This window comes from Zonotrichia albicollis, chromosome 9 (genome assembly GCF_047830755.1).
Source record: "Zonotrichia albicollis isolate bZonAlb1 chromosome 9, bZonAlb1.hap1, whole genome shotgun sequence".
Taxonomy (NCBI): domain Eukaryota; kingdom Metazoa; phylum Chordata; class Aves; order Passeriformes; family Passerellidae; genus Zonotrichia; species Zonotrichia albicollis.
In genome coordinates this window covers 30,676,734-30,699,535 of record NC_133827.1, presented here as the reverse complement: position 1 = coordinate 30,699,535, position 22,802 = coordinate 30,676,734, and the positions used below count along the sequence as shown (strand labels likewise).

Genomic DNA, 22,802 nt, shown 5'->3' with positions numbered 1-22,802 from the left:
CACAAACACAACTTCTAGGGTCTAATGCAGGCAAATCAGACATCTCATCTCCATTTCTGTCCTGGGCTCAGTCCTCAATTCTCTTCTTTTATTCAGAAACAGGACTTACTGAAAATTATCAGGTACAACTTAGACAGAAATAAGTTTTATTATTGAAACCAATGGTTTAGCTATACATTTAGAAACGAAGAATGCTCATCTCCCAGTCATTATATTAAGAAAGACAACCACATTAATTTACATTACTTCTGAACAGCCTAAGGCTCCCTGTTTCATGAACAGCAAGGAATTAGGGTGTATTTGCAGAAATACAAGGCATGCTCCAGTTTATTCTTCTGTCTTTCTTCTATTGCTTTCTCTTATACGAGGCAGGAAGAAAATCTGTGATCCCTGTACCCTGCAAAGACTATTAATGCTTAAACAGGATCATACAAAGCTTTCTCTGCTTGCTAGCCACAGCAGTTATTGCTTTTTTCTCTCCACTCTTCTTTGCTCCATCCCATCCCGCCATGTTTCCTCAGCCAGTTATTTAAAGCCCTGATTGAAAAATGTATCAGATCATAATGCTGGATGACTTCCACCAGCTCATGTTTTTATGAAAAAAAATCCTACAGGCTTTGAGGCAACCATAGCTTCATCATATCTTTTTTGTTGTTGTTTAGCTGGGAAGGGGGAAATATTTATAACTGCAACTATAAATATACACACTACTGACTTTTCAACTTGTTGTCCTTGTTCTCAGGCTAAATTTAGTCTGCTATATCCTGTCCAGCCCTTGGTGAAAAAGCAATACACATATAAAATTGTGCAAATCCCATACAGTGGGCAATTATACTGATCCAGGTACCTTACAAGATAACCAGTGGGACAGGCAGATTCTCATAACAGAGTGTAGGTGTGTTCATGGCTGTAGAGGAACTGGTCTATCATAGAGACAATCCTTTGAGACAGAAAATAATAATCATTGCAATAGGACAGCTCTGTGTTTCTGGATGAGAAAAGTGATGTAGGTTATTCACAGTGTACATGTAGATCATACACTCGGTTTGTGCCAAGTATGCTTTAAGGGTGTATGTGCACCTCTGAGCTACAAAGAGCCATTCACCGGCCACAGCAGCTGTTTACACAAAAATGCTGAGAGTATGTTTAAGACAATGATTGAAACTTGGACGACTGATTTCAAGGTCTAATCTGCACGTTAAAGAGCATCCTTTTGTACCCTGAAGGCTCTTATTCCTCTGAGTGATTTCTTAGTCAATTCACGGTAAATATTTATCAGAAACTGACTACCTGGAGAATCAGAGCTGTTAGTCATTCTACTGTTACTCTTAAGAAGCCTTAGTCATGCTAGAGCCCAGGTGATTTCCGCAAGGGCCAACACATGCTTCACCCTGGTTTAAGGATCCCAGCCTGAGATTCAAAGTTTCACACAGATGAAGACTCCCCCGCCACAATCTCACTTGCTCCACTCGCTGCGAGTTTTGCAACCTAAGCAAGAAAGGCAGTTCGGGAGATGCTCCTGCACAAGCATCCGCCGATCTAATAGCCAAAATAAGCGGTCCAGAAAAAAAAATTAAAAATCTGTGCTTCCTATGTCTCGACAGTTGGGGGTAAAAACAATAAAGGGCCGGACTCGCCTCGCCTGCAGGCTCGGCGTGTTTCTCGGGCACCGGTCAGCTCTGCGACCCAGCCTTTCCTCTGTGCTTATAAATACATCGCTGCCAAGGGCTAGTCGGATAGGACAGGAAAAATTAGTTTCCTGGGGGTGAGAGCCGCCCTGCGAGCGGGGACCCCCCAGGCCGGCGCGGGGAAAGGCTCCGCTGGTGTCGCACGGCGGGGAGCCCTGCCCGGGGGTCCCCGGCCGGCATAGCCCCCGCCCCGCCCCGCTCGGTCCCTGCCCTACCCAGCATGGAGAAGATGAAGTCCTTGGCCGTGTGGATCTCCAGGGCTCGCTGGTCGTCGTACTCCCTCTGATCGTGCTTGGTGAATTCCTGGATGAGTTTATTTAATTCCTCCACCCTGGCTCCCGATCGGAAATCCAGCTCCGGGAAGGGAGGCTTGCTGGTGGTGCCGGCGGACCCTGCCTTGCTGGCGAGAGGCGCCGCCATCTTCATGCAAAAAAAAAAAAAAAAAAAAAAAAAAAAAAGAAAAAAAAAGGGAAAGAAAGGGAGAGGGAAAAAAAAAAAAAAAAAAGGAAAAAGGAGGGGTTTGCACTGTTGAAATGGAAGAATGCGAGCGGCGGCGCAGCGGCAAGCCCGGGCGCGGGGCTGGCCGCCGGCGCGGAGCCCGGAGCGGCGCCGGCCGCGATCAACAAGCGGCCGCGCGGGCTCGGCCCCCGCCCGGGCTCGGCCCCCGCCCGCGGCACCGCGGAGCGCCCGCCCGCCCGCCGGGGGGAGCGCAGCACAGCTCAGCACGGCTCAGCTCAGCGGGGGCTGCCCGCGCCGGCCGGGCCGCGGGGGGGTGCCAGCTGCCGGCGTCACGGCGGGCGGGTGCTGGGGCTGGAGACACGCCGCTGGCTCGGGATAACGTTCTCTCTCTCCTTTTTTTTTTTTTTTTTTTTTTTTTAAATTTAAATTTATTTTAAACTTCAGCAAAAGCCTTGTCCTGAAAGTGGATTAATAACTGGTTATGAACTCTGCTATTCCATATCCCCAAAGCATTCTGTGCTTATCACTTTTTAGCTTCTTACGCTACCTTGAAGGTTGATTTACATATACATATATGTATATGTATAAGAAATTAATTTATGGTATGTCCTAGGAGAAATGATCAAGATAAAGTATAGCAACCCCTGCGCTTGAACCAACCCTGTCTCGAAGCTCCTGGGAGCCACATAGACAAAGGAAAGAAGGGGAAATGGGATCTCGGAAGACTTGCCTGAGGTCAAGTAGCCTGCGGCAAGGAGCCCAGACCTCTCATCATCATCCATTTCTCCCATCGACAAGACTACACCCTTTCCTTCTGTATGTAATTTTAATGCCTTCTAACTTTTCAACCTGCATTGGCTTTTCTCGCTTTAGCCTGATCTTCTGTGCCTTGACCCATCATTGAACATATACAGCACTATCCATTACATGTATTAGTGCAGCCACTGGAAGAACTGTCTGTCTTTCTGCCCAGGGAGCATACAAATACATTGTTTTTGTCTTCTGTAGGGCATTTAGATGCCATGGATGTAAACTGCTTGGATATGTATTATCCTCTCAAGATTCTTGGCAGGAAACAAAGCTTTCAGCTCAGTCTCAGACTATGATAAAATATGTCTACCAAAATCAGGCATGAGCATTTGGATAAATAGTTGGAAGGCGAAACTAAGCTCAGTGTGAAGAGGTTACTGGCGGATGTGAAGAGGTTACAGGCTGGTGTGCCTGATACATTGTAAATACAGATGCCAGTCTTTAAACCTGAGCTTCGGGATGTTGCCTAGCTCCTCTGAATCATTGCCTTGATCTGAAGTTCATCAGAAGGGTAGGTTTGGACCCTGTAAGAGAAACCACAGACCATTCAAGCAGAACACCTGGTGCCTCTGGCTTTGTCCTGTGGCCACTGATAGATACCGTTTTGGGCACTGATATGCTCATTATCTAAGAAATTATGTCCCAGAGGTACAGGCAGGACTGTGTGTGTGTGCACATGCCCTCTGCTGGGTACACGGGCCCTGTTGTGCTCAGACGCTGCTCACAGCTGACTGACACACATCGACTTCATTCACCATCGGAGCCTTGGTGATCAGCTGCCTTGTCACATGAACCTCTGACTAGCGCCTTGTCTGACTTTGACCAACCACCTCTCCTCTTCCTCCCTCCCCAGCAAAGCCTACAGAAAAATAAAATAAAAAAAAAAATCCAATTAACCGATGGCAGTAGCACCATGCAGGATCTGACTTGCAGAAGAGCAATTAGCAGTGTGCAGTGTGGGCGGCCTGCCCTGGGGGATTAGTTCTGCTAGCCCGGCTCAGCCCATGTCCTCCACTCCAGGCTGCTGCGGTCGCTGCCTGTCTGAGCTCTCTCGCCTCCTGCCCCTGCCAGGGTTTGGGAGCCCTGGTGCTGTTTCCCTGCAGCGTTTCTTGCCGGGGTGACAATCTCATACAGGCGGACAGCTCCCTCTGGTGATGATGCTGCTCCCACAGAAGTCACAGTAGCTCCTGAGCCCCAAGCCACTTCAAGACCAACCCTGTCCGTCTCTGAACACCTCTAAGTCTCCTGCGTGCCTGTCATAACCATTTTAGCTGTGTGGGTCTCCTTGTTTCCCTTTCACATGGTGCAAACCTCCAGCAGCTCTGCCGCATGCATCACGGGCACCACTTGGGCAGAGCAGACAGATCTTTTTATACCAGTTACAGTTTTCATCCCCAATCCTCTTGCTTCATCTTTTTCAAGCTGATGACCTCCACAAGCTTCATGGACCAGATAGCTTTCTTCCCTAACCATATTCTATTTGCTGCATCATATTTCAATACTAGAAGTTCCAGTCATTTCTTTATGAGCATTTTGTCTCAGATTCTATCTTTCAGTGGACCTCCAAATGGTCCTGTCAACTCTCCACCCACATCAACCACAGACTTACATTATCATTTTCCTCCCTCTTCATTTAACAGGTGTAAATCCCATTCAGTGACAACTTCGTAGCTAGCTTTCATTGCCTGAATTCACTAAGCACCTGTGGAAAACTTGAAGTTCTTGAGGAACAGCTAACACCAGAAGCAATGGTGATTTCATTTTGTCTTTTTTAATGACACCTCTACTTGAAGTTATAGTCACCTTCATACTTAGAAAAAATTTCCATTATACTACGCTCATAGCTGCTCCATGCTTTTTGTTCATATGATTTGTTTTATTCCCGGTACCATGCATAATTCAGAAATTGCTCAGATCCAAAAATTTGCTTCATTCAGTGTCTGAGCTCAAACCAGGACTGCTCACCAAGAGCAACATCAAACAAACAGCTTTAATTTTCTTCAAAAGTCCCTGACAGGTACTGCAACCCTCTACCTCACCTCAGTGCTAAGATAAATTTTGCTTCATGAAAAGCAGTTGTACTTATAAAAGATCCTTCTTACCACCTTCTCTAGAAACCTTTGAATGGGCTTGGATTCCTTGGTGGCAAGTGGGATCTGCCTCACCATCATGTGCTTGTTAATACCCTTGAAACTGCATCAGCTTGCAATTTTACCTCATCACATCAGTGTAATTTAAGATCTCTGAATAAATACACAGTTAATTCAAGTCTTACGTAAATCAAGCACTGGGGATTACTTGAGCAAATAAATGAGAATGAGATTGCAAATAGTGTTTGCCCAGAGTTTTCTACCAAATCTTTTTTCTTTCTGAAATTGAACTCTTTTTGGAAAAAATGCAACATCCTCAAAGCTCCTCTTGTGAGCATTATCTGGGACTAGGAAGGAACCTATAGCCTCTGTTATGCTGGCCCCAGGAATTGCCAGCGAGGACTTGACTTTATTTGGGATAGGGATTGAAAACCTGGATTACTAAACTGCTTCTCACCAGCACTAGAATCTGTGCTCTCCCTCTCATATTCACCCTTCATTTCTCCCACGTGTTCTCTCTTTCCTTCAAACAGCCTTCCTCTTTATTCCTCCTTCAAAATAGACTTCCTCTTCCTTTTTTCTGCAGAACAGATACCCTCTTTCCAGTCCCACTTCCAGCATTCAGAAATACAACATGCCACAGAGAAATTATGTGAAAGAGAAGAAATAGCTATTCTCACTTCTGTAGCATGACCTGGGACCTCAAAAAGCTTTTCACACTTGAATAGGCTGGGTCAAAAAAACTGCTGGATAACAAGTGAGTATTAATACCATCATCCTAAGACTGGCAAAACAGTACTGCAGTAGCTATGAAGAGCAATTGGCCCAGGGTACCAAGGGAGATAGACCAGGCAACTCATGGCCTGATGCTCAGTGCATTTAGGTGCTGTAAACTGTAGAGGGAATTAATTGGAGCAAGATCCAGAAATAAGATGGAGCCTGATATACATCATCTTAGAATATTTCACTGCAGTTGGTAATTAGAGCATGATGAAAAATGAGCTAAATTCATCCCTCATTTCATGGAAATTGTACCCAGTTTTTAAAATTTCAAAGTAGACTCCAGAAAGACCTCCCTTTTCTGTACTTAGCAAAGCAGCAGCTGTAGCTCAAAGCTTCATGTGGCATGGGACTTTCACCAGGAACAAAATTGCTGACTGGAAGTGCTCTATTTTCTCCATCTGGTGGCTGCAATTTCTGCTTTGTATTATTGCAGTACCTTCTAAGCTGTTCAAGAGTCCTTTGTGCCTTGTGCTGCACGAACCTGGTCCTGGCCTATAGAACAGGCTGTCTGTGCAGATAAGAAGAGTGACAGAGCAGGGAAATGAGCTGCTCACATGGAGACAGTCGTTCAGTGGCAGACCAAGGATCCTGCTGTGCCATCTTCCTCCCTCTCCTTCACTGGCTTGGCACTCAGCTGTGCTCTTCCTATTGATAGCTGGATCCTGGCCAAGGCTTCTCCCTTTTCTTCTGCCTGTACTCTTTCTCTGTTGGACCTCAATTCCCAGGTCTGCACCAGTCCCAGTAGGAAGGAGCCCAGAGAAGCACCTGTGGATGCTTCTCTAAATGTGAAACCTGGTTTCACATCATTCAGGACCTCACTTTCATTGAGGTGGTGATATCCTAGTGTACTGCAGCTGCTTCACCACTCTTCAGATCTTTCCCTCCATAGCAGTCCCTTGTCTGGTTCTGTAGCAAGGCTTTTTTGGGACTCCTGGACAAAACTGGAATGTCACAGAATATAATGATGTAACCAAAGCACTCCTTGTGCTTCATTGTGCCAGGTTTTCCCTTCCTTCTGATGCCAGAATTTTATACACAGCAAAAATATCTTCAAAACAGCACTTACAGGTAGCTGTCTTCAGGCATCACAAGGCTGGGATCTGCAAAATCTGGGTTTAGCGCAGACTCAGGGCGCACAGGATCTTTCAGATGAAGTCTGGATTCAGGACATGTCCCTGGCTGTGCTTGTCAAATTATGTGCTTTAAAGGGGCAAGAGTTTGAGGAACTGCAGTCACAGAGCCCCATCAGCACTTCCAGACTCTGGAGATCTGGAACTGGCAAGGAATTTGGCTCCTGTGTTGTATTCATGGTTCCCTCTTTATTTCTGCTGTTTTTAGGGTAAAATCAGCTCAATTCTAATAACTCATGCCACCTGGAGCTGTCTCCACATGGGACATGTGTGGTCACAACTATTAAATTTGTCAGCCAAACTAGCAAGGATTATACTCAGCTGTGTCCCTCTTCAAACACCTAGTGTCCCCCAGGTGTCTCCCAGAGAAAATGACAAGCTCTGCTTCCTCCTTATTCCCCCTCCAGGAACCACAAATTTTGTGTCTGGAGCTAAAAAATCTGCATGATGTACAGGCACAATCTCAATATGCCAAGGGTTATGTCAGGCCAATAGCATCCAGCACACACCACAATCTTCATACAGTTTTAAAAAGGTGTGTGTTGCTTCCTTGACAGACTTAAAATTCTTCTTCAGATTAAAAAAAAAAAAAAAAAAAAGCCTTCCCCTGTGAAGAGTTGTGATCTGCATCCTGTCAGCAGAACACAGCATCGAGCTGTCCGCGTGGCAGCAGAGCTGTGCTCATTAAAATTTTTTGAAACAATAGCATTGCATCTGTCACAGCCAGCCTCAAAGTACCCATACTCAGGATGCTTAAAACATTTTCTAAAAGAAGAGCAGATGCTTTTAAGTAAGGTTCTAAGAAGCAAACTCCTGATTCTCAACCAGCTTCAGACAACAGCTACTGAAAGTCCCCAGGTGGATCATTTACTATTTTTGCCTCAGTGTTTTGGTTTTTTTTTTTTTTGTCTTTTACTTAGGTGAAAATATACTAGTGATGTGTTAATCTCATTATTGTAAAGTGTCATTAGATTGTAGCCAGGCACTTTTGAAATTGATCTGAAAAACTTCATCGTCTCTAAGTGGGCTGGCTCAGGACCTCTGCAAGCAATGTTTGTATAGATTTCTGCTGCTCATTTCCTGGATTTATGTTAATTTTCTGTCATTAAATTTATTTTGAAATTGGGATTTTCTCAAGCAGTAAAATTTGGATTCATATCTGAGCAGTGCTTTGCATTGCAGTGCTGAACTGGAGCTCATGCTTTGGTACAGGGATATGACCAGAACATTAAATCCCTCACCCATGTGCAAATTTCTCCTACATGGAGAGGATACAGATTTGGTGTTTGGGTTTGGTTCCGTATGTAATAAATAAATGTTGGTGGGGCAGTTTGGGGAACACAAACAGTATGACATGCTCCCTTACACATCTATATGCATTATGTATAGCTTGTCTACTCACTGCTGTTGTTCATTTGTAGCTAATTGCTTGTATTACAATAACAGCAAAACCCACAAATTACAATCAGGGCTCTATTGTACAGGAAACCAGATATAAATACAATGAAGAAGTGGTCATTAGCACTTCTGTTTCATTTCCTTGTGTGCTCAGAGACCTCACTCAGTGACTTTCTTCCCATCCAGGAGCTCAGAAATGTTCCCAGTGGGTCTGTGCCTGCAGTGATGTACAGACCACCAGACCCAATTACACCATTTCTTGAGACACCCCTCTGCTCACAAGCTGACTACCAGCAGCAGTTTAAATTTCACATCATATTCTGCAGCTCTTGAGCAGATTTCAACACAGCACTTTACATGCAAACTCAGTAAAATAGCAACTGTGATGCAGACATACCTGCTACCTCTTTGGAGCAGTCTCAGCATCATTTCTTACTTCAAATCCCATTGTGTAGTGGCCACAGCTGAAAAATGGCGGTAGCTGTAAAAGATGGCTATTTCTCCAAGTTCGAAAACAAGAAACACTCCAACACCCAGACTCTTTCCTATGAAGAACACACTTCTTACTAGTGGTCATAAGAGTGTGGGGAAAATAGAGGTTTGCAGGAAATGCTACAATTCCCTGTGGCAGCATCCACACAAAGAGGAAACCTCCCTTGGTCACATGTTTAAAGCCCAAAGTCCCTTTCTTCTGCCTTTCCCAACGTTATGCTTCCTGTTAGAATATCCCAATCTGTAAATGATTATGAAACCACACTGACATATCAATTTCCTTTTGATTAGCATGAAGATTTACTAGTTTTCTTCATCTCTTTTAATAAAAATACATTAACATAAAATGAAATTCAGGAAGCCTGAGCTCTGTACTGTTTTTAACTGCCCTGTTTCACTAAAAAAATCTCTCTGCATCTGGCCACTGCTGGCAGATTTTTAAGAGCTCATTTTTTGTGCTGTTGAGAAGAAGCTTTCAGCACAGCTTTGGCTGATGTATGGGTTCATATCTGAGAAAGGGAAAATCTGAGATGGATAAACAAAAAGCAGGAACAATCTATAATAACAACAAAAAAATATTCTCCTGTAATTCTAGTGACAGCCTGAAAATGTGTTAGATAAAACATTTTCGAGATCTATAATAATGAGTAGGAGTTTGTGTCCTGAACACAGGACTTGTCTGTCTGCCAAGACAGACAATTGCAAATGAAAAATAATGGAAGAATGGGAGGGGAGGAAAGGAAGGAAAGATAAGGAAAATCAAGATAATTGTGCTTTTCATGAAAGGCATTAAAGAGCCAGGACTTGGTCAGATCTGCAACACACATGAATGGTTTTTCTAGCTTTAGTTCAACTTATAAATCTATTAACTAACATAATCTGTTTTCCACTTCCAGTACTGAGCATGCTGTTTTCTGCTTTCTGGAATGATCTGTATTTATTCTTAAGTGTTTTGTTTTAGCAGCTGGCATGTGAGTATCTGCAATATAAGTGGATTCCTGGAAAATGAAAAGCACCTTTTAGTCTGAGATTAGCAAACACCTTTTGTCATGTGGACTTTAAACACATGGGTATGCAGTGTTTGGATACCTGGCACAGGTATGCAATGTTGGGACAGCTTTGTAACATTTTCCTAATTTAATTTCTCTCAAAAAGCCCCTCAGTATCGTTCAGTACTAGAATCCCTCTGTGACTCCTGTGTGAAATCTTGGCATGTTGTCACCTGGAAAGTCACCTAAAGCCATTGTGTTTCCTCTTCTATCCTCACCTTTTTTGCAGAAACAAGCAAAATCTGAAGTTGCCGTTGACATTCTTCTTCCATTTTACCTGCTGGGCACTTTTAAGGGGTGATTGAAGATGGATGCCTAGACTTTTTCTGTGACTTCTCTTGTTCCCAGATCTGCAAACTTTGCATGTGGCAGCCTTAGCTGTACTGCTTAAACCCAGAGTAACTCTGGCAGCACACTTTGGAGTCAGGCACCATTCAGCATATTCCTCACCACATGGTGAAGTAAAAACTCTGTTGAATAGCACACAGCTACACTCAGCAAGGTCTTTTCCTTCAAGGTCATATAAGAAAAGAGCAAAAGCAGAGAGCATAAACCAAAAAAAAGGAACAGAAAATCCCATGGATGGAAAATGGAAAACTCTCAAAGCAGATACTGTATGGCTCTTACTGCTGACCAGGGGAATGGAAGAGGTGCTTGGTATCACTCCCAAATACACAAAGCACCTGACAGTGCCCCACCACGCTGCCATTGCAAGCATCTCTCAGATGCTTCAGCATGTTAACAGGGAGACCAGATCTGTGTAGCAAACCACTGCACAACTGAGACAGTTTTCCCTAATGTTGTCATCTTCTTGCAGGGGTTCCATACTGTTGTCTCCTTATCACAAAGGCTTCATACCTTCTTGGTGTTTCTCATGGGCGTCTCCTCACAGCACTGACTTTTTCACAAAGAAAGCAACTAACTCCATTTCCCTGCTTACCCAGCCACCCCACTCTGCTTCTCATTGGTTACAGCTGTGGCCTGTAAAGTCAGACCTAATCTTTGATAATTGGCCCAGCTGCAACTCTTTAGGGGTAAGATCACTTTCTACACTATCTTTATTTCCTTATATTCTATTGCCCTACACCCTAATTCCCTTGATGTCTGTGTGGTGGAAGTGAGGGTGCAGTGCAGGGTTCAGGTAGCCCTTTTCTGTCAGTTCAACAAGTACTAGGAGAGGAAGAAACAGGTGGTGTACAGCACAGTCTGCTCAGGAGGGAGCTGGGATTGCAGCTGAAAGACCTGGCTGCTGCTCAGCTGAAGAAGTAAACAAGGAATTGATCAATTATTGCTATATTACACGTGCAAACATGGATCCTTGCATGCAAGCTTTCAGGCTATGACCAAATTCCACTGTCAATGTACTGTGTTAGTTTAGGGACCTGTAATACAAAGTAAAGCTCTTTGCATCTCCCTAAAGCTGCAGAGTTTAGCTGGGAACAAGGGTCTGCCAACAGTAACTCCATGCAGGATGACAACCTTAACTTGTTTCTGCCTTCCTTGGCTATGTGATGCATTTTCACAGGGTTACAAAGACAATGTCCTGTAATTCCATGCAGTCCTTTTTCCCAGAAACCAGATCTCTGATCTCTGCTATTTTTGCCCTTCTTACTCTAATGAGTGTGCATTATAAACAAAGGTGAACAGCATAATAGAACCCCCTGGAAATATTTGTAAATAAAAGGCTTTTAGAAACCTTTTATAGGGAAGCCCTATAGACATTAATAGATAGTGAACACTTTTCTAGAGGCATTGTTATTCCACTAGTCTATACAATTCAATAGCAAATTATATTCTTGCTATCAAATCCCAAAGGATGATTCAGAAAACCATTACAAAGGATCTAATTCTCTGTAATTTTCTGCAGTAATTAAGATAAAAGCCTTTCAGGGTCTCCTCTGTTACAGTGCACGGGATTTTTCCACAGGAAAACAAATGATCAGTTTAAATTCCCCCTGGTTACTTGAGCAGAGTAAAGCCAGTAAATAATGAAGGTTTATTAAGATAAAATTTCCTTGCATTTCTGTGGGAAATTCAGTTAATTTCAGGAGACAATGAGGGCCAAGGATTATTCTCCCTGTATGTGATTTTATAACAGGACATCAAACTCCCCCTTCTGCTAGAGTCAAAGAGTCTCAGTGATTTTGCCACCTTTTCCATTTGGGCTGGCAGGGAAGGGGTGCTCTGTGGAGGCATTGCACACAGCAGCAGGTGCCATTCCAATAACACAGGGAGGCTCAGTGTAGCAGAGAGCTCAGGGCTCAGAGCCCTGGCACATCTGGCACACACTGAGTGCTAATTGAAACACCACTCGTGTTTTCCCCTTGTGTGCTTGGAAAGCTATCTGAGGACAGAGACAGGGATCTAGAATGTAGTACTGAGTTCCTGTGAAACCCATGTGGTTTTTTAGCCCCTGTCTCCACATATGCTGCCCCAGGAGAGACACTAATGACCTCTGCAGGGAGCTCAATGCAGAGTCTTAGGAAGAGGTCACACATAGAAGAGAAGAATGAGACGTAAAAGCCATGGTGACATATAGTAGAGCTTAAAGGCAAATATCACTCCACTGCTATGCTTTGTTGGAACTCCCTTTGTGAGGCTGTGACCTATACTTTGGACTACATATAGCTGAGGTCAGACCTCTGTGAAATCCTGACCTTGATGACAACAATAAGAGCATTTTCACTGACTTCTCTGGGTTTCTGGTGTGAGATTTGTCCATAGCTCTAACTTAAGTGTGGTCCAGGAAGTGCCCTCTCTGCCCATCCTAATGGCTTTTCCTCCAGCCTCCTCCAGTCCACCCTTCTCCTCCACCACTCTTTGAGGCTGACAGTGAAGAGTCCACAGTAAAATGACTACAGTAATAGCTTCTACTGTGTGGCATTTCTCATTCCCAGATCCTTTCAGAGCCAAGTGCTTTAATATCACTGGCCTTTTACATGCAGTTTATAGCCAGTTCTTCCTTGGAGAAGCCAGAGCCAAAGCTGGTATAGAATAGAGCACTTTGGATTTAGTTGTCTTCACTAAGTCTTATACCTGTATCTTTCCCTATTTCATGACCTGCCTCCCAGACACAGGGGATAAAATCTATTCCTGTGAAAGGAAGTATTCCTGTTTCCAGGAGCGAGGGTAGGCCCCAGCTGATTATACAAAAAGGTCATTGGGGGCTAGTAGGTGTGAGAGAAATCATCCCTTACCTTAGCAAAGGATGAAAGCCTGCAGAAAAATGGCTTATCAAAGATGTTCATCACCTCTGCTTCCCAGTGGGCATTTGGAGGTGTTGGATGCACTCATCAGTTGCAGGACTTCCTGCTGGAATTGCTGCGTCAATTAGCCACATGAAAGTTGTCATCCTGCTCTCTCTACTTCAAACAGATCTTTCCTTTCAGTATGTGGTGCTCTCTTCATCTTTATTCCAGAGTTATCTATTTCATCTGGTGGCACTTTGCAAAATTTCCTGATCTTGATGCTTATTTTGCCTCTGTGTACCAAAGTGTGACTTTGATTACGTCACTGTCCCAACCCTCTGAGTCCTCGCCACTTATCAGTAAGCTTAGACTAAGTTGCAATAGGTTCAGAAACAAATGACTTGGAAGATATATCTTCACTCCAACACAGACCCCTTCCTATGTGGAGTGTTTGAGCTTATCAGTGGGCATTACAGAAGAAGGGGGCATTGCAGAAGAAGCCTGTCAGCAGTGTAGCAGGTGAATGATCTTTCACTGATGGCCGAGCTTAAGGAGGAAGTAGAAAGACTAAGGAGTATTAGGGAAAGTGAAACAGATTGGTAGGGTTCTGCCCTTCCATCCTTGAGGGAGGCCCACCAGGAGTCAGAGGACTCCCATGCCAGGCAGTAGGAGGACATCTGGTGGATGAGAGGGAGTGGAAATGGATCCCTACTCAGAGAGGTGATAAAAATTCCTTCCAATCCCCATCACCTACCCAGGTGCCACTTCAGAATAGGTATGAGGCCCTGGATCTAGAGGGACAGATAGACGACATAGAAGAAAATTATCTGCGAGCCTCTCAATTACACTTCATCTGTCAGATGGATCACCACCTCTAATAGTAAAAAGATAAGAAGGGTTGTCATAGTGGGTGACTGCCTTCTGAGGGGGACAGAGGGCCTCTCACATGCTGGGTTCAAAACTGGCTGGCTCCAGAGTTTTCAGGGGACTTGTTTTATCTAGCTGTACAGACACCTATTCAGCTGCAGCCAAACCATAATAAATAATTTCCTGCTATTTTTACAGACAGGTGTTTTGTTCCTATGTGACAGTGAGTCCCCACATTTTCAAAAGCCTTCTGCCCATAAGTGATGTTTGCCTTAGTGTACAGTGCAAGCATACAAGGGCTCCCTCAGTACTCTTCAATGAGATTTTTGCTGCATACATCTTTTAGCAGCCCCTTTACATGAATGAATTTTATACAAACAAAATAGTTTCAAGATTCTGAGCTGAAAAGCACTGTGTAGGTGCCTAGGGTTATTTTCAATTAACAATATCTAATTCCAAGCACACCATGAATCACATTTTTCTTCTCTCTTTAGAGCCAACATGTTAATCCTTTGAAACAAAAATGGCTGCATTTTAATGAGAGTTTAAAGGGGTGAAAGTTCTGCTCTAGTACACTGAGCATAATAGAATATTTTCATGATGTATATCTTCCATCCACTCACTTTAATTTTCAGAATAATATCTGGAGAGCAGCCTGTTTTATCTCTGGGCTCCCCTCATTCACTCCACTTAGCTTTCACTGTGTGTATTATAGTTAATTTGAAGTTGATATTTGCTTTTCCTTGTGGGCATGAGGTTACAATAACACCAAAAAGATTAGAGTGTTGTCCTCTCCAGACTGGCTTGCATGACATATTTCAGAGAAGTATTAATTATAATGGTGGTTTTACACTCTCTTTCCTGGTATTAAAACAAAAGAATTCTTTCTTGGATTAAGTCCTGAGCTGAAGACATGGATATTAGCACAAGAAAGCCTTCCAGCGTCTGGCACAGACCCCATGTGGGTCTGCAGTGGGCTGGCTCATGTCTGTCCTTTAGTAATGGTGAAGCACTGTAAAGCAGCAGGCAAGACCACCAGTAAGGGTAGGATAGAAGTTGGAAGCTAAGAAGGAAATTTCCTATCCCATTCATGCGAGGCCAATAACTTGTCCACAACTCCTCTGTAGTGTGATTTTGTGGCTTTTATAACCTGGCTCTCTGTTTCTTTAGCCAGCATTCAAGCCAAGAGTGTGGGGAGAAATGAGGTGTCTAAAAATACCTCTGTGTGCCCTTTCCCCCCTTTGTGCTCAGCTCTAGAGCTGAGAAGTCCAGGTAGATGTTTATATTGCAGATGGGGAGGGGTTGAAGTGCCCATGCAGAAGGTTTTTCCAAAGACTTATTTCTTATCCCCAGAGCTCTGAGCTGAGGTAGGTGAAGCAGGTGGATGACACCAGACACTGGCTGTGAGCCCAGTGTGATCAATTCAGTGCAGAGGTTTGTGTTTCCCACTGATGTATAGACAGCTACAATCTTACTTCAAACAGCATTTTGAGCTGGGTAAAACTGGCTTCTTCATTTTATGGGAAAAAGGAGATTTGAGGAAGCCTGTATAACATTACTTCAAGCCTTGAAGAAAAAGCTTACCTTTAGGCAGAAAGTCAAACTGCATGAATTGGGCATCTCACAACTTCCTTTGATTGCTCTGATCAGGGCATGTAAACAACATGCTGCTAGAGGAGAAGAAAACGAAGACTTTAAGTAGGAAGAAAAAAGGCTCTAACAGCTGCTCAGGAATTAGTAGAATAGACACAAAAAACCAGCAAAATATTTTGGGTAAAACTACAACAAATCATCCTTTTGGCCAAGCCAGCCCAGGTACTGAGCTGCCGCCCACTGCAGTGTTTGTGAGACGAGCAGAGGGGGGCAGATCCATAGGGCAGAGTCGCTGTGGAACTGGATAGACAGCTGGCTGACCCTGTTTTGGCTGCAGTTCTCAGTGGCTGGTGTCTCTACCTATCCGTGCTCTCTGCAGGTAATTTAGCTCCTGACTCCTCAAGCTATCATTTCTCAGTTCTGTTCAGTTACTGTCAATGAACTGTGACTTTTTAGTTTGCTTTTTAAGTATATGTACTCAACATCCAGCAGGAAATGTGTAATAGAAGCTGTGCCTGCACCATGCCAGGAACCTGACACCGTAGGCTGTGTATGAAAGTCAAAAGGTTGGTCAGTCTGTCAGCTTCTGTCCATCTCTGTAACAACAGCACATGTTTACTGTAAAATCTGGAGAGCTGTCATCAGTTCTCCCCACAGAGACCCCTACAGTGAAAATGTCATGGGTAAGATAAATTTCATTTTCTTGCTGGCAGATTTCCATAACTACTCCAATTTACCTTTTCTAACCAGCCTACAATATGTTGGGTATTCCATGCAGTGTGGCTTCCTCAAGCAGATCTATGAGCCTGCAACAGTAAAGAAGTTTTAAACTTGTTTATTTGTCTGCTTGAGGGTCCTTCATCCCAGAAAGGAACAGTCAGCACTGATGCATTCTTCAGTGAAAGTGGAGGGTGAAAAGAGGCCTCCAAATTTAAAATACAATTTTGTGTGTGCTAACCCTTGCAGATGCAAGAATTTTTACCTGCCTGGTTACCAAAATTAGGGGTAGGATGAACTGCAGCTATAATGATGAAGTAGATAATGACAACAAAAGAGCACCTGCCAGTCTTATTCATACCCAGAAGCCATCAGATATTCTGTAGTTGTATGTGATGTGTGAGCATGGGATAAGTGGACATACCCTCCATTATTAATCTGCTGAAGTTTTTAGTTCATTTTGGATTATAAGATTAATTTACAGCCTCTTGCATTACAAATGAAACCATGAAATCATATCCCTTCTTCCACTATATTTAGAGATGGGCACAGTTCTCTCCTGGACTGGTTCATGGCAGTATCATGGCAGTATCTGCTTTGCTGCCAGGTCTGTACCTGTGCAATTTCCTTCCTCTGCCACCTCCACTTACCCTAGCTGCAATCTCTCCAGACGTGACTGATGTCACTTGTGTCCAAATGAACTCAGGACAGGAGAGAAGCAGTAGACAGAAAAGGACAATGTGTTAATATGCTTATTTGTAATGGTGGCTGGATACTCATGGCTCATTTAGACAAAAGCAAAAGAAAATTAATTTGCTAATGGAAATTAACTCTATAGGCATAACAGAGAGCTTGCAAGACCTGATCCTTTTACCACTGAGGGATTTCAGATGCAATTTTCATTGAATTCAATAAAATTTCCCTGGTATTAGCAAAGAAGATCAGTCCTTACTTTCAGCATGCTGTTTAAAATATACATGAGAATTCTCCTCTCCATTGTGGCAGAACAAAAGCCATTCTCACAGCTCTAGCTGGAGAGGCTTTGGGCCAAAATGCATGTTAGCGTGTTACCTCAACTGACTGATTTTCTTTGCTGCACTGATGAGCAAACTAGGAGTCATCAACTTCAGCACATCACAGGAATCAGAGCACCTGTCCCTTTGCACTCTGTGCTCTGCGGGAGATGAAATGAAAAGCAAGTAGATCAGTGCCTGTGAAGCAGAGCAACTAAGTGAGCACTGAAACAGCCTTGCAACACCCTTGGCCTGGCCTGGCCTGACCTGGCCTGACCTGACCACTCCCTCTTGACCAAGATTTACACCTCTGCCAGTTCAGGTAATGAGCATCAGTTCAGAGCTTCTGCTCTCTGCAAACCAACATCTTCACTAACAGCAGAGACAGCTAGCTCTTAATAAGCAGGCAGGAGATTTTATTACTTTGATGGAGTGAAAGAGAAACTGGAAGGAAGGCAAGAGTCCAGAGCACCACTTCCAGACCGTGTTTCAGCATATTAAGTTTTTAACAGCCATACTGGTTCCCATAGTCCATCAGTACTGCTGCTCATTCCCATTCACTTGCTGTAATGAACTCCCTTGGCTGTACAAGGGTCTGAGACCTTGCTTACTGTGCCAGCAGTGAATATATAGTTGCATTCTTTAGCCATTTTCTTCTCCCAAAATCCAGATCAGTTCCCTATTCTTGTTCTTAGCATGGGCCTCAGAAACAGTTGCACTGATATAATTAAGAGGGTAGGTGGGGTGAGATGGAGGCCATGAGTATTACCTAGATCATTGACTTTGAACAGAACATAAAACCCTGCCCCATAATGAAATCTCAAAGGGTAAAATTCAGCTGTACACAGAAGCCTAGCACAAGAGCAACATGCTGGTTAAAAGTCTGGTTTATTCTTAAACATTGCTTGTGTCAGAAATGTTTAGTTCTAGTTCACAAGAGCTGGTTATAAATTCAAACCTTACCATGTCAGATGCTGTGCCAAAAAACAAAACAAAACAAAACAAAAGTAGGATCTCTGCTTCAGAGGGCTCTCACACAGGTATGAGTCTGTGAAGAAACACAGAAACAAGACAGTACTGGCCAGCATGACAGATGGAGAGTTCTGCAACCACATTCACCCTGCATCACATTCCTGGTGTTGCAGGAAAGGGAACTTTCAAAAAAGTGAAAATCACAGGTTTATTTTCTTTTTGTGCTTTCATGTGGAAGGTCTATAGAAAAATGATATTTGTATCATCTGTCCAGGTTCACTGGCGTGGTTTCAGCGACCCTCAACCTTTCTGAACATTTTGTTGTGAAACTCAATTTATCAGGGATATGTTAGAAATTGTCATGCAACCTCACCATATTCGAGTCTGATTACCCTTGACCAAGCTGGGTAAGTTTGCAGACATTTTTCTCATCTCTTCTGACTGACAAGTACTGAAAAGTACAGAAAGAGAGCCAGGCTTTGTCCACAGACAGTGTAAACACACACATACACACAGAGTGAAAGCCCTAGGAAGTTTTCCAGAGCCACAAAAGACTAATATTCACCTTGCCATACTTTGGTCATTAAATGCTTCACTTCTATTGTAGAGCAGAAATAACTGTTGAGATTATGAACGTTAATGATGTATTTATTCACAGGTCTATAACCCATAAATAAATACAACATTTCCTTATATTACAGACAACAAACCTCATAGCCAAACTTCTGTTCCTACAGCAAACAAATGGACGGTTTCCTGCTTCAAACAAAATGTGTATTTTGACATCTTGGAAACATGGCTGCAGTGTCACTGATGTCAATCAGGTAAAGCTCTCAGAATGCTCTGGTGCTTCAGCCACATGCCTAAAGAAGGGTTTAGAAGTCTAACCAGAGACACTTGGAAAAGTTACCTGTCAAAGTTAAGACTTGATTTAGGAAGAGCCACCCATACATTTTGGAGCTGATCCAACATGCACTGAAGACCTCAAGGTAAATTCATTTATTGCACTCTGCCACGGAGGATTCTCATGATGAAGAAACCAGGATGGAGTAACAGAGTGTTATGATTAGCAGAAGGGGATACAAAGGACTCCTGGAAATCACTGGCAGGCAGGATAACCTTGAGCAATGGAGCAGCCATTTCCTCCAGCTTTGCGGCTAAGTGTTTCACAGGACTCTCCCTGCTCTGGATCTTTGCCCTTATTATGCCACTGATCTAGTGTAAAACCTCAGGGCTTGCTGATTAGTGAACTTTTGAAAGGCAGCCTGCAACACAGTAAGTTGCAGAGTGAAAATGGAAAAGCCATTCTTGATTCACTCAAGGAGGAAGTGCTAGTAACCCAAAAGCAGAATGTTTCCTTCTGAGCAACCCTGAACCTTATTATGAAACCAAATCAAAATATGGTCATACTTGGATATCTACTTAAATCACTGGAGTTTCAAGAGGTGGAGTTCCCATGCACAGCCAAAGATTTATGGATTTGAGAAGGTACATGTCAGCACATTTTGGGTGAGCAGAATGGCCTAGAATCAGACACAGGCTATGGAGAAGTGTGAATTCAGCACAGAATCGACATTTCAGTCCCTTGTCCATCAAGACAGCCCCTGCTTCTCTTTCTGACTGATTAGGCAATGAGGTGAAATGCTGGTATCAAGGGTAGCTGTTATTCACAACTATATCTTGTCTTTGCATTCAGAAGCAATTTTATTCATCTGTCAAGAGAAACAGGTCAAGACAAATTTCCAAGTTATGTGGGAGGATGCAGCCATGAAGCTCACAGCAACAAGGCCCCAGTACAGCAGCCTTGTGCTGACATAAGCAGATGGCAAATGGGGAGTTGTGAACTGGGGGCTGGCTGGGTGGGAGCCCCACTTTCCTCCCTGCACTGAGGTCTATAACAATCATGCTGCAACACTGGCTACAGAAGGTTAATTTTGAGAATTTATCCTACAAGTCTCACCTAATGAGATGTAGAAGTGTCTACGTGCAGCTTCTGCAGCTGCTTTGTCATTAGAGGTGCTCATTTCCTAGGTGGGCATGTGATTTCCCATTTCCTTGGGTTAGGAAAATAACATAATTATACTCTGAATTAAAATCTGCTCTGGTTTAGAGAGAAGCAGGGTCTGATATGCATATTTTTTAATAGATGTTACATTGCCATTGCACAGGAAACAGTATCAATTTCTCTTCTGTGTGAATTTTTCTTTGAACATGTCAAGAGTCACTTTCATTTATACTTAAAGTCCAGAATTAATATTAGCACAAACTTAAAAAAAAAAAAAGGTGTCCCCAGTAGAAATGAATAAATAGGTGACCATCTATCTTCCTAACTTCTGTTCAAAGAGTCAGACCAGTTGCACTGTTGGCCACAGGAGCACAACTGTAATGTGTCAACAGATTTTCACTTTTGTGCAGGTTTTTTTTTTTTCATTTAATTTTCATTTTCTTCTCGTTTCTTCATTTACTCACTTCGTACTTGACTGTAATTTTGTACGGTGGATATCTCATATTTAAAACATAAGTCTGTTATTTTGCTGTAAAACCATGCAGAACTCTTTTCTTTCTACAGCTCCCCCATTAAAATTTCACAGATGAGAAATTCAAGCACTAGACTCATGCAGACCTGAGCCATAAACAAACCCTCTGGATTGTAAAGGCCCTAATTTTCACAGACACTTTGCTCAGAAAGTCTTTGGGCTTAAAATGCCCATAGTTGAGAAATGGAAATTAGATTGTAAGTTGCTGGTTGGAGATATGCCAGCTTCATTCTGCTTTGCTTCCCTTCTGCTCAGCTAGAGGATCATTGACCCAGTGTGGCCTTGAATCTGGATAGAGAGCTCTCTTCACCACCTCACTGTGTCCTGCTGTTCATGTGAAAAGGCACCATGTTTTAGGGGTGTGTAGTAGTCCACAGCCCATGCAGAGATTGAGGATAACCCACTTTTTAGGGACCACATCTCATTTGAGATGGCAGGGGGAGCTCCACAACCCACACTCCCTTCCACATTCTGCTTATATCCCGGCCAAGCTGTTTTGTTCCCTACTCCCCCAGAGTAGCACTTTCTGCTTCTCCTATCTCCAGAAAGCAGAGGATGTCCTCTTTGCAGCAGCACCCCACACTCCTGCCCTATATGCATGAGCAAGGATATTCTGATTGCCTCCTTCATTAGGAAGGAGTGAAAGTCTCCTGTCTGTGCCCTTGAAACAGTGAGTCCCTGCTGGCCTTACAGACTGCCAGGATACTGAGTGCCATCAGTCCTGCTGATTCTGTGGGTGACAGAGCTCTGCAGACTTTCCCTCAGGCTGTCCTCTCCATGTTAATATGTTATCCGGACTTCTCCAGCTCTAAGTGGGTCATTTCCTCTCTTATTTGTCTCATCTCATAGAACCCTGGAGGTTTGCTCACATTTATTTTTGGCTCTGGTGGAACAGATTTGCCTGTTTCAGTTTGATTTACCTTCATTCACAGACATTTATATTTCTCCTTCTTAGAGAGGCCAGTATTAAACCAACATGTTCTTACTGGTAGTATTTTGGAATCAGCATTTTGCTCCTTAGGAAGCTGGAATCCCTGTCTCCATCAGTAACCTACAAGTGGCTGGAAAGGTACCCAAACTGTGCAGACACCTGTGCTGTGAGGGCAGCTCCCTGTGCAGCTCAGGTCTGGACTGTAGGCTCCTACAAAGCTAAAGCTGGAGGATGGGTTTCAAGCATCAACAAAGCCAAGAGTTCACCTTCAAGTAGGGAGCAGAGAGTGTGGCCAAGGGCAGTTTGCCTTGGCATAGAAGGAGTGCCCAGAGAGCCACTGAGGGCTGTTCCCCTGGGAGCAAAGGGTGGTACTGTGGCACACTCCACATAGCACAATTTGAGGTCTCCAGCAACTTGGTAAATCACAGACATTACCCCTCATCCCCTGAGATACATCTGGAGGGTCCACGGGCTGGGCTGACAAGGATGCTACAAGTTCCTTTCACTGGTAAGGGGTAACACTGCTCCCACAGCTGGAAGGCACAGCTCAGGCCCTGCAGGCAGAAATACTGAGCTGAATATTATTCCCCACATCCAGCTGTAACTCAAAGAGCAAGGGAGAGCTGCTCCCTCCCCCACCCCGTGCTTCAGGACAGGGATTATGGTGTCTAAGGAACCATGAAGGAGAAACTCTCTCAACAGTATTTCTAGTCTTCTCTGCAGCCTATTCTTGCAACTGTCCTGACAAGTGTAAATCATGTCTCAGTGTAAGTATACCCAGTACATCTGTCACATCCAGGTGGCAATATTGGCTACGCTGTTTGTAAATTCACTGAGAATAATGTATTTGAGCTGTGGGATGACATCCCATAATGAGATTGTGATATTCCATAGCCCCAGATTTGCTCTTTGTGATAAAGACGGATTTCATGAACAGAAAGGCTGCTGGGAGATCCCCTAGACACAGGGGACATTCATGAGCTGGGGATCCTTCTAACCTACTCAGACATAACTCAAATACAAGGGAGATACTTTTTCTTGCTTTTGAAACCAACAAATAAACACCATTAGCTGCATATGTGACC

General features: G+C 43.7%; 2 protein-coding genes across 2 annotated transcripts in view; one reads left to right on the top strand and one right to left on the bottom strand.

Annotated features, from left to right (window-relative positions):
- MB21D2 (Mab-21 domain containing 2) overlaps positions 1-2,132 on the bottom strand; it is a 57,827-nt gene extending 55,695 nt beyond the window's left edge. Inside the window, exon 1 of the mRNA XM_074547208.1 lies at positions 1,904-2,132. Within this exon, the coding sequence (XP_074403309.1) occupies positions 1,904-2,114 (211 nt within the window). The 5' untranslated portion in view covers positions 2,115-2,132. The remainder of the gene's footprint in view (positions 1-1,903) is intronic.
- A 97-nt stretch (positions 2,133-2,229) lies between these two features.
- Positions 2,230-22,802, top strand: part of LOC113459577 (IgGFc-binding protein) — a 116,509-nt gene continuing 95,936 nt past the window's right edge. The window contains exon 1 of the mRNA XM_074546689.1: positions 2,230-2,489. Coding sequence (XP_074402790.1) covers positions 2,230-2,489 — 260 coding nt within the window. The remainder of the gene's footprint in view (positions 2,490-22,802) is intronic.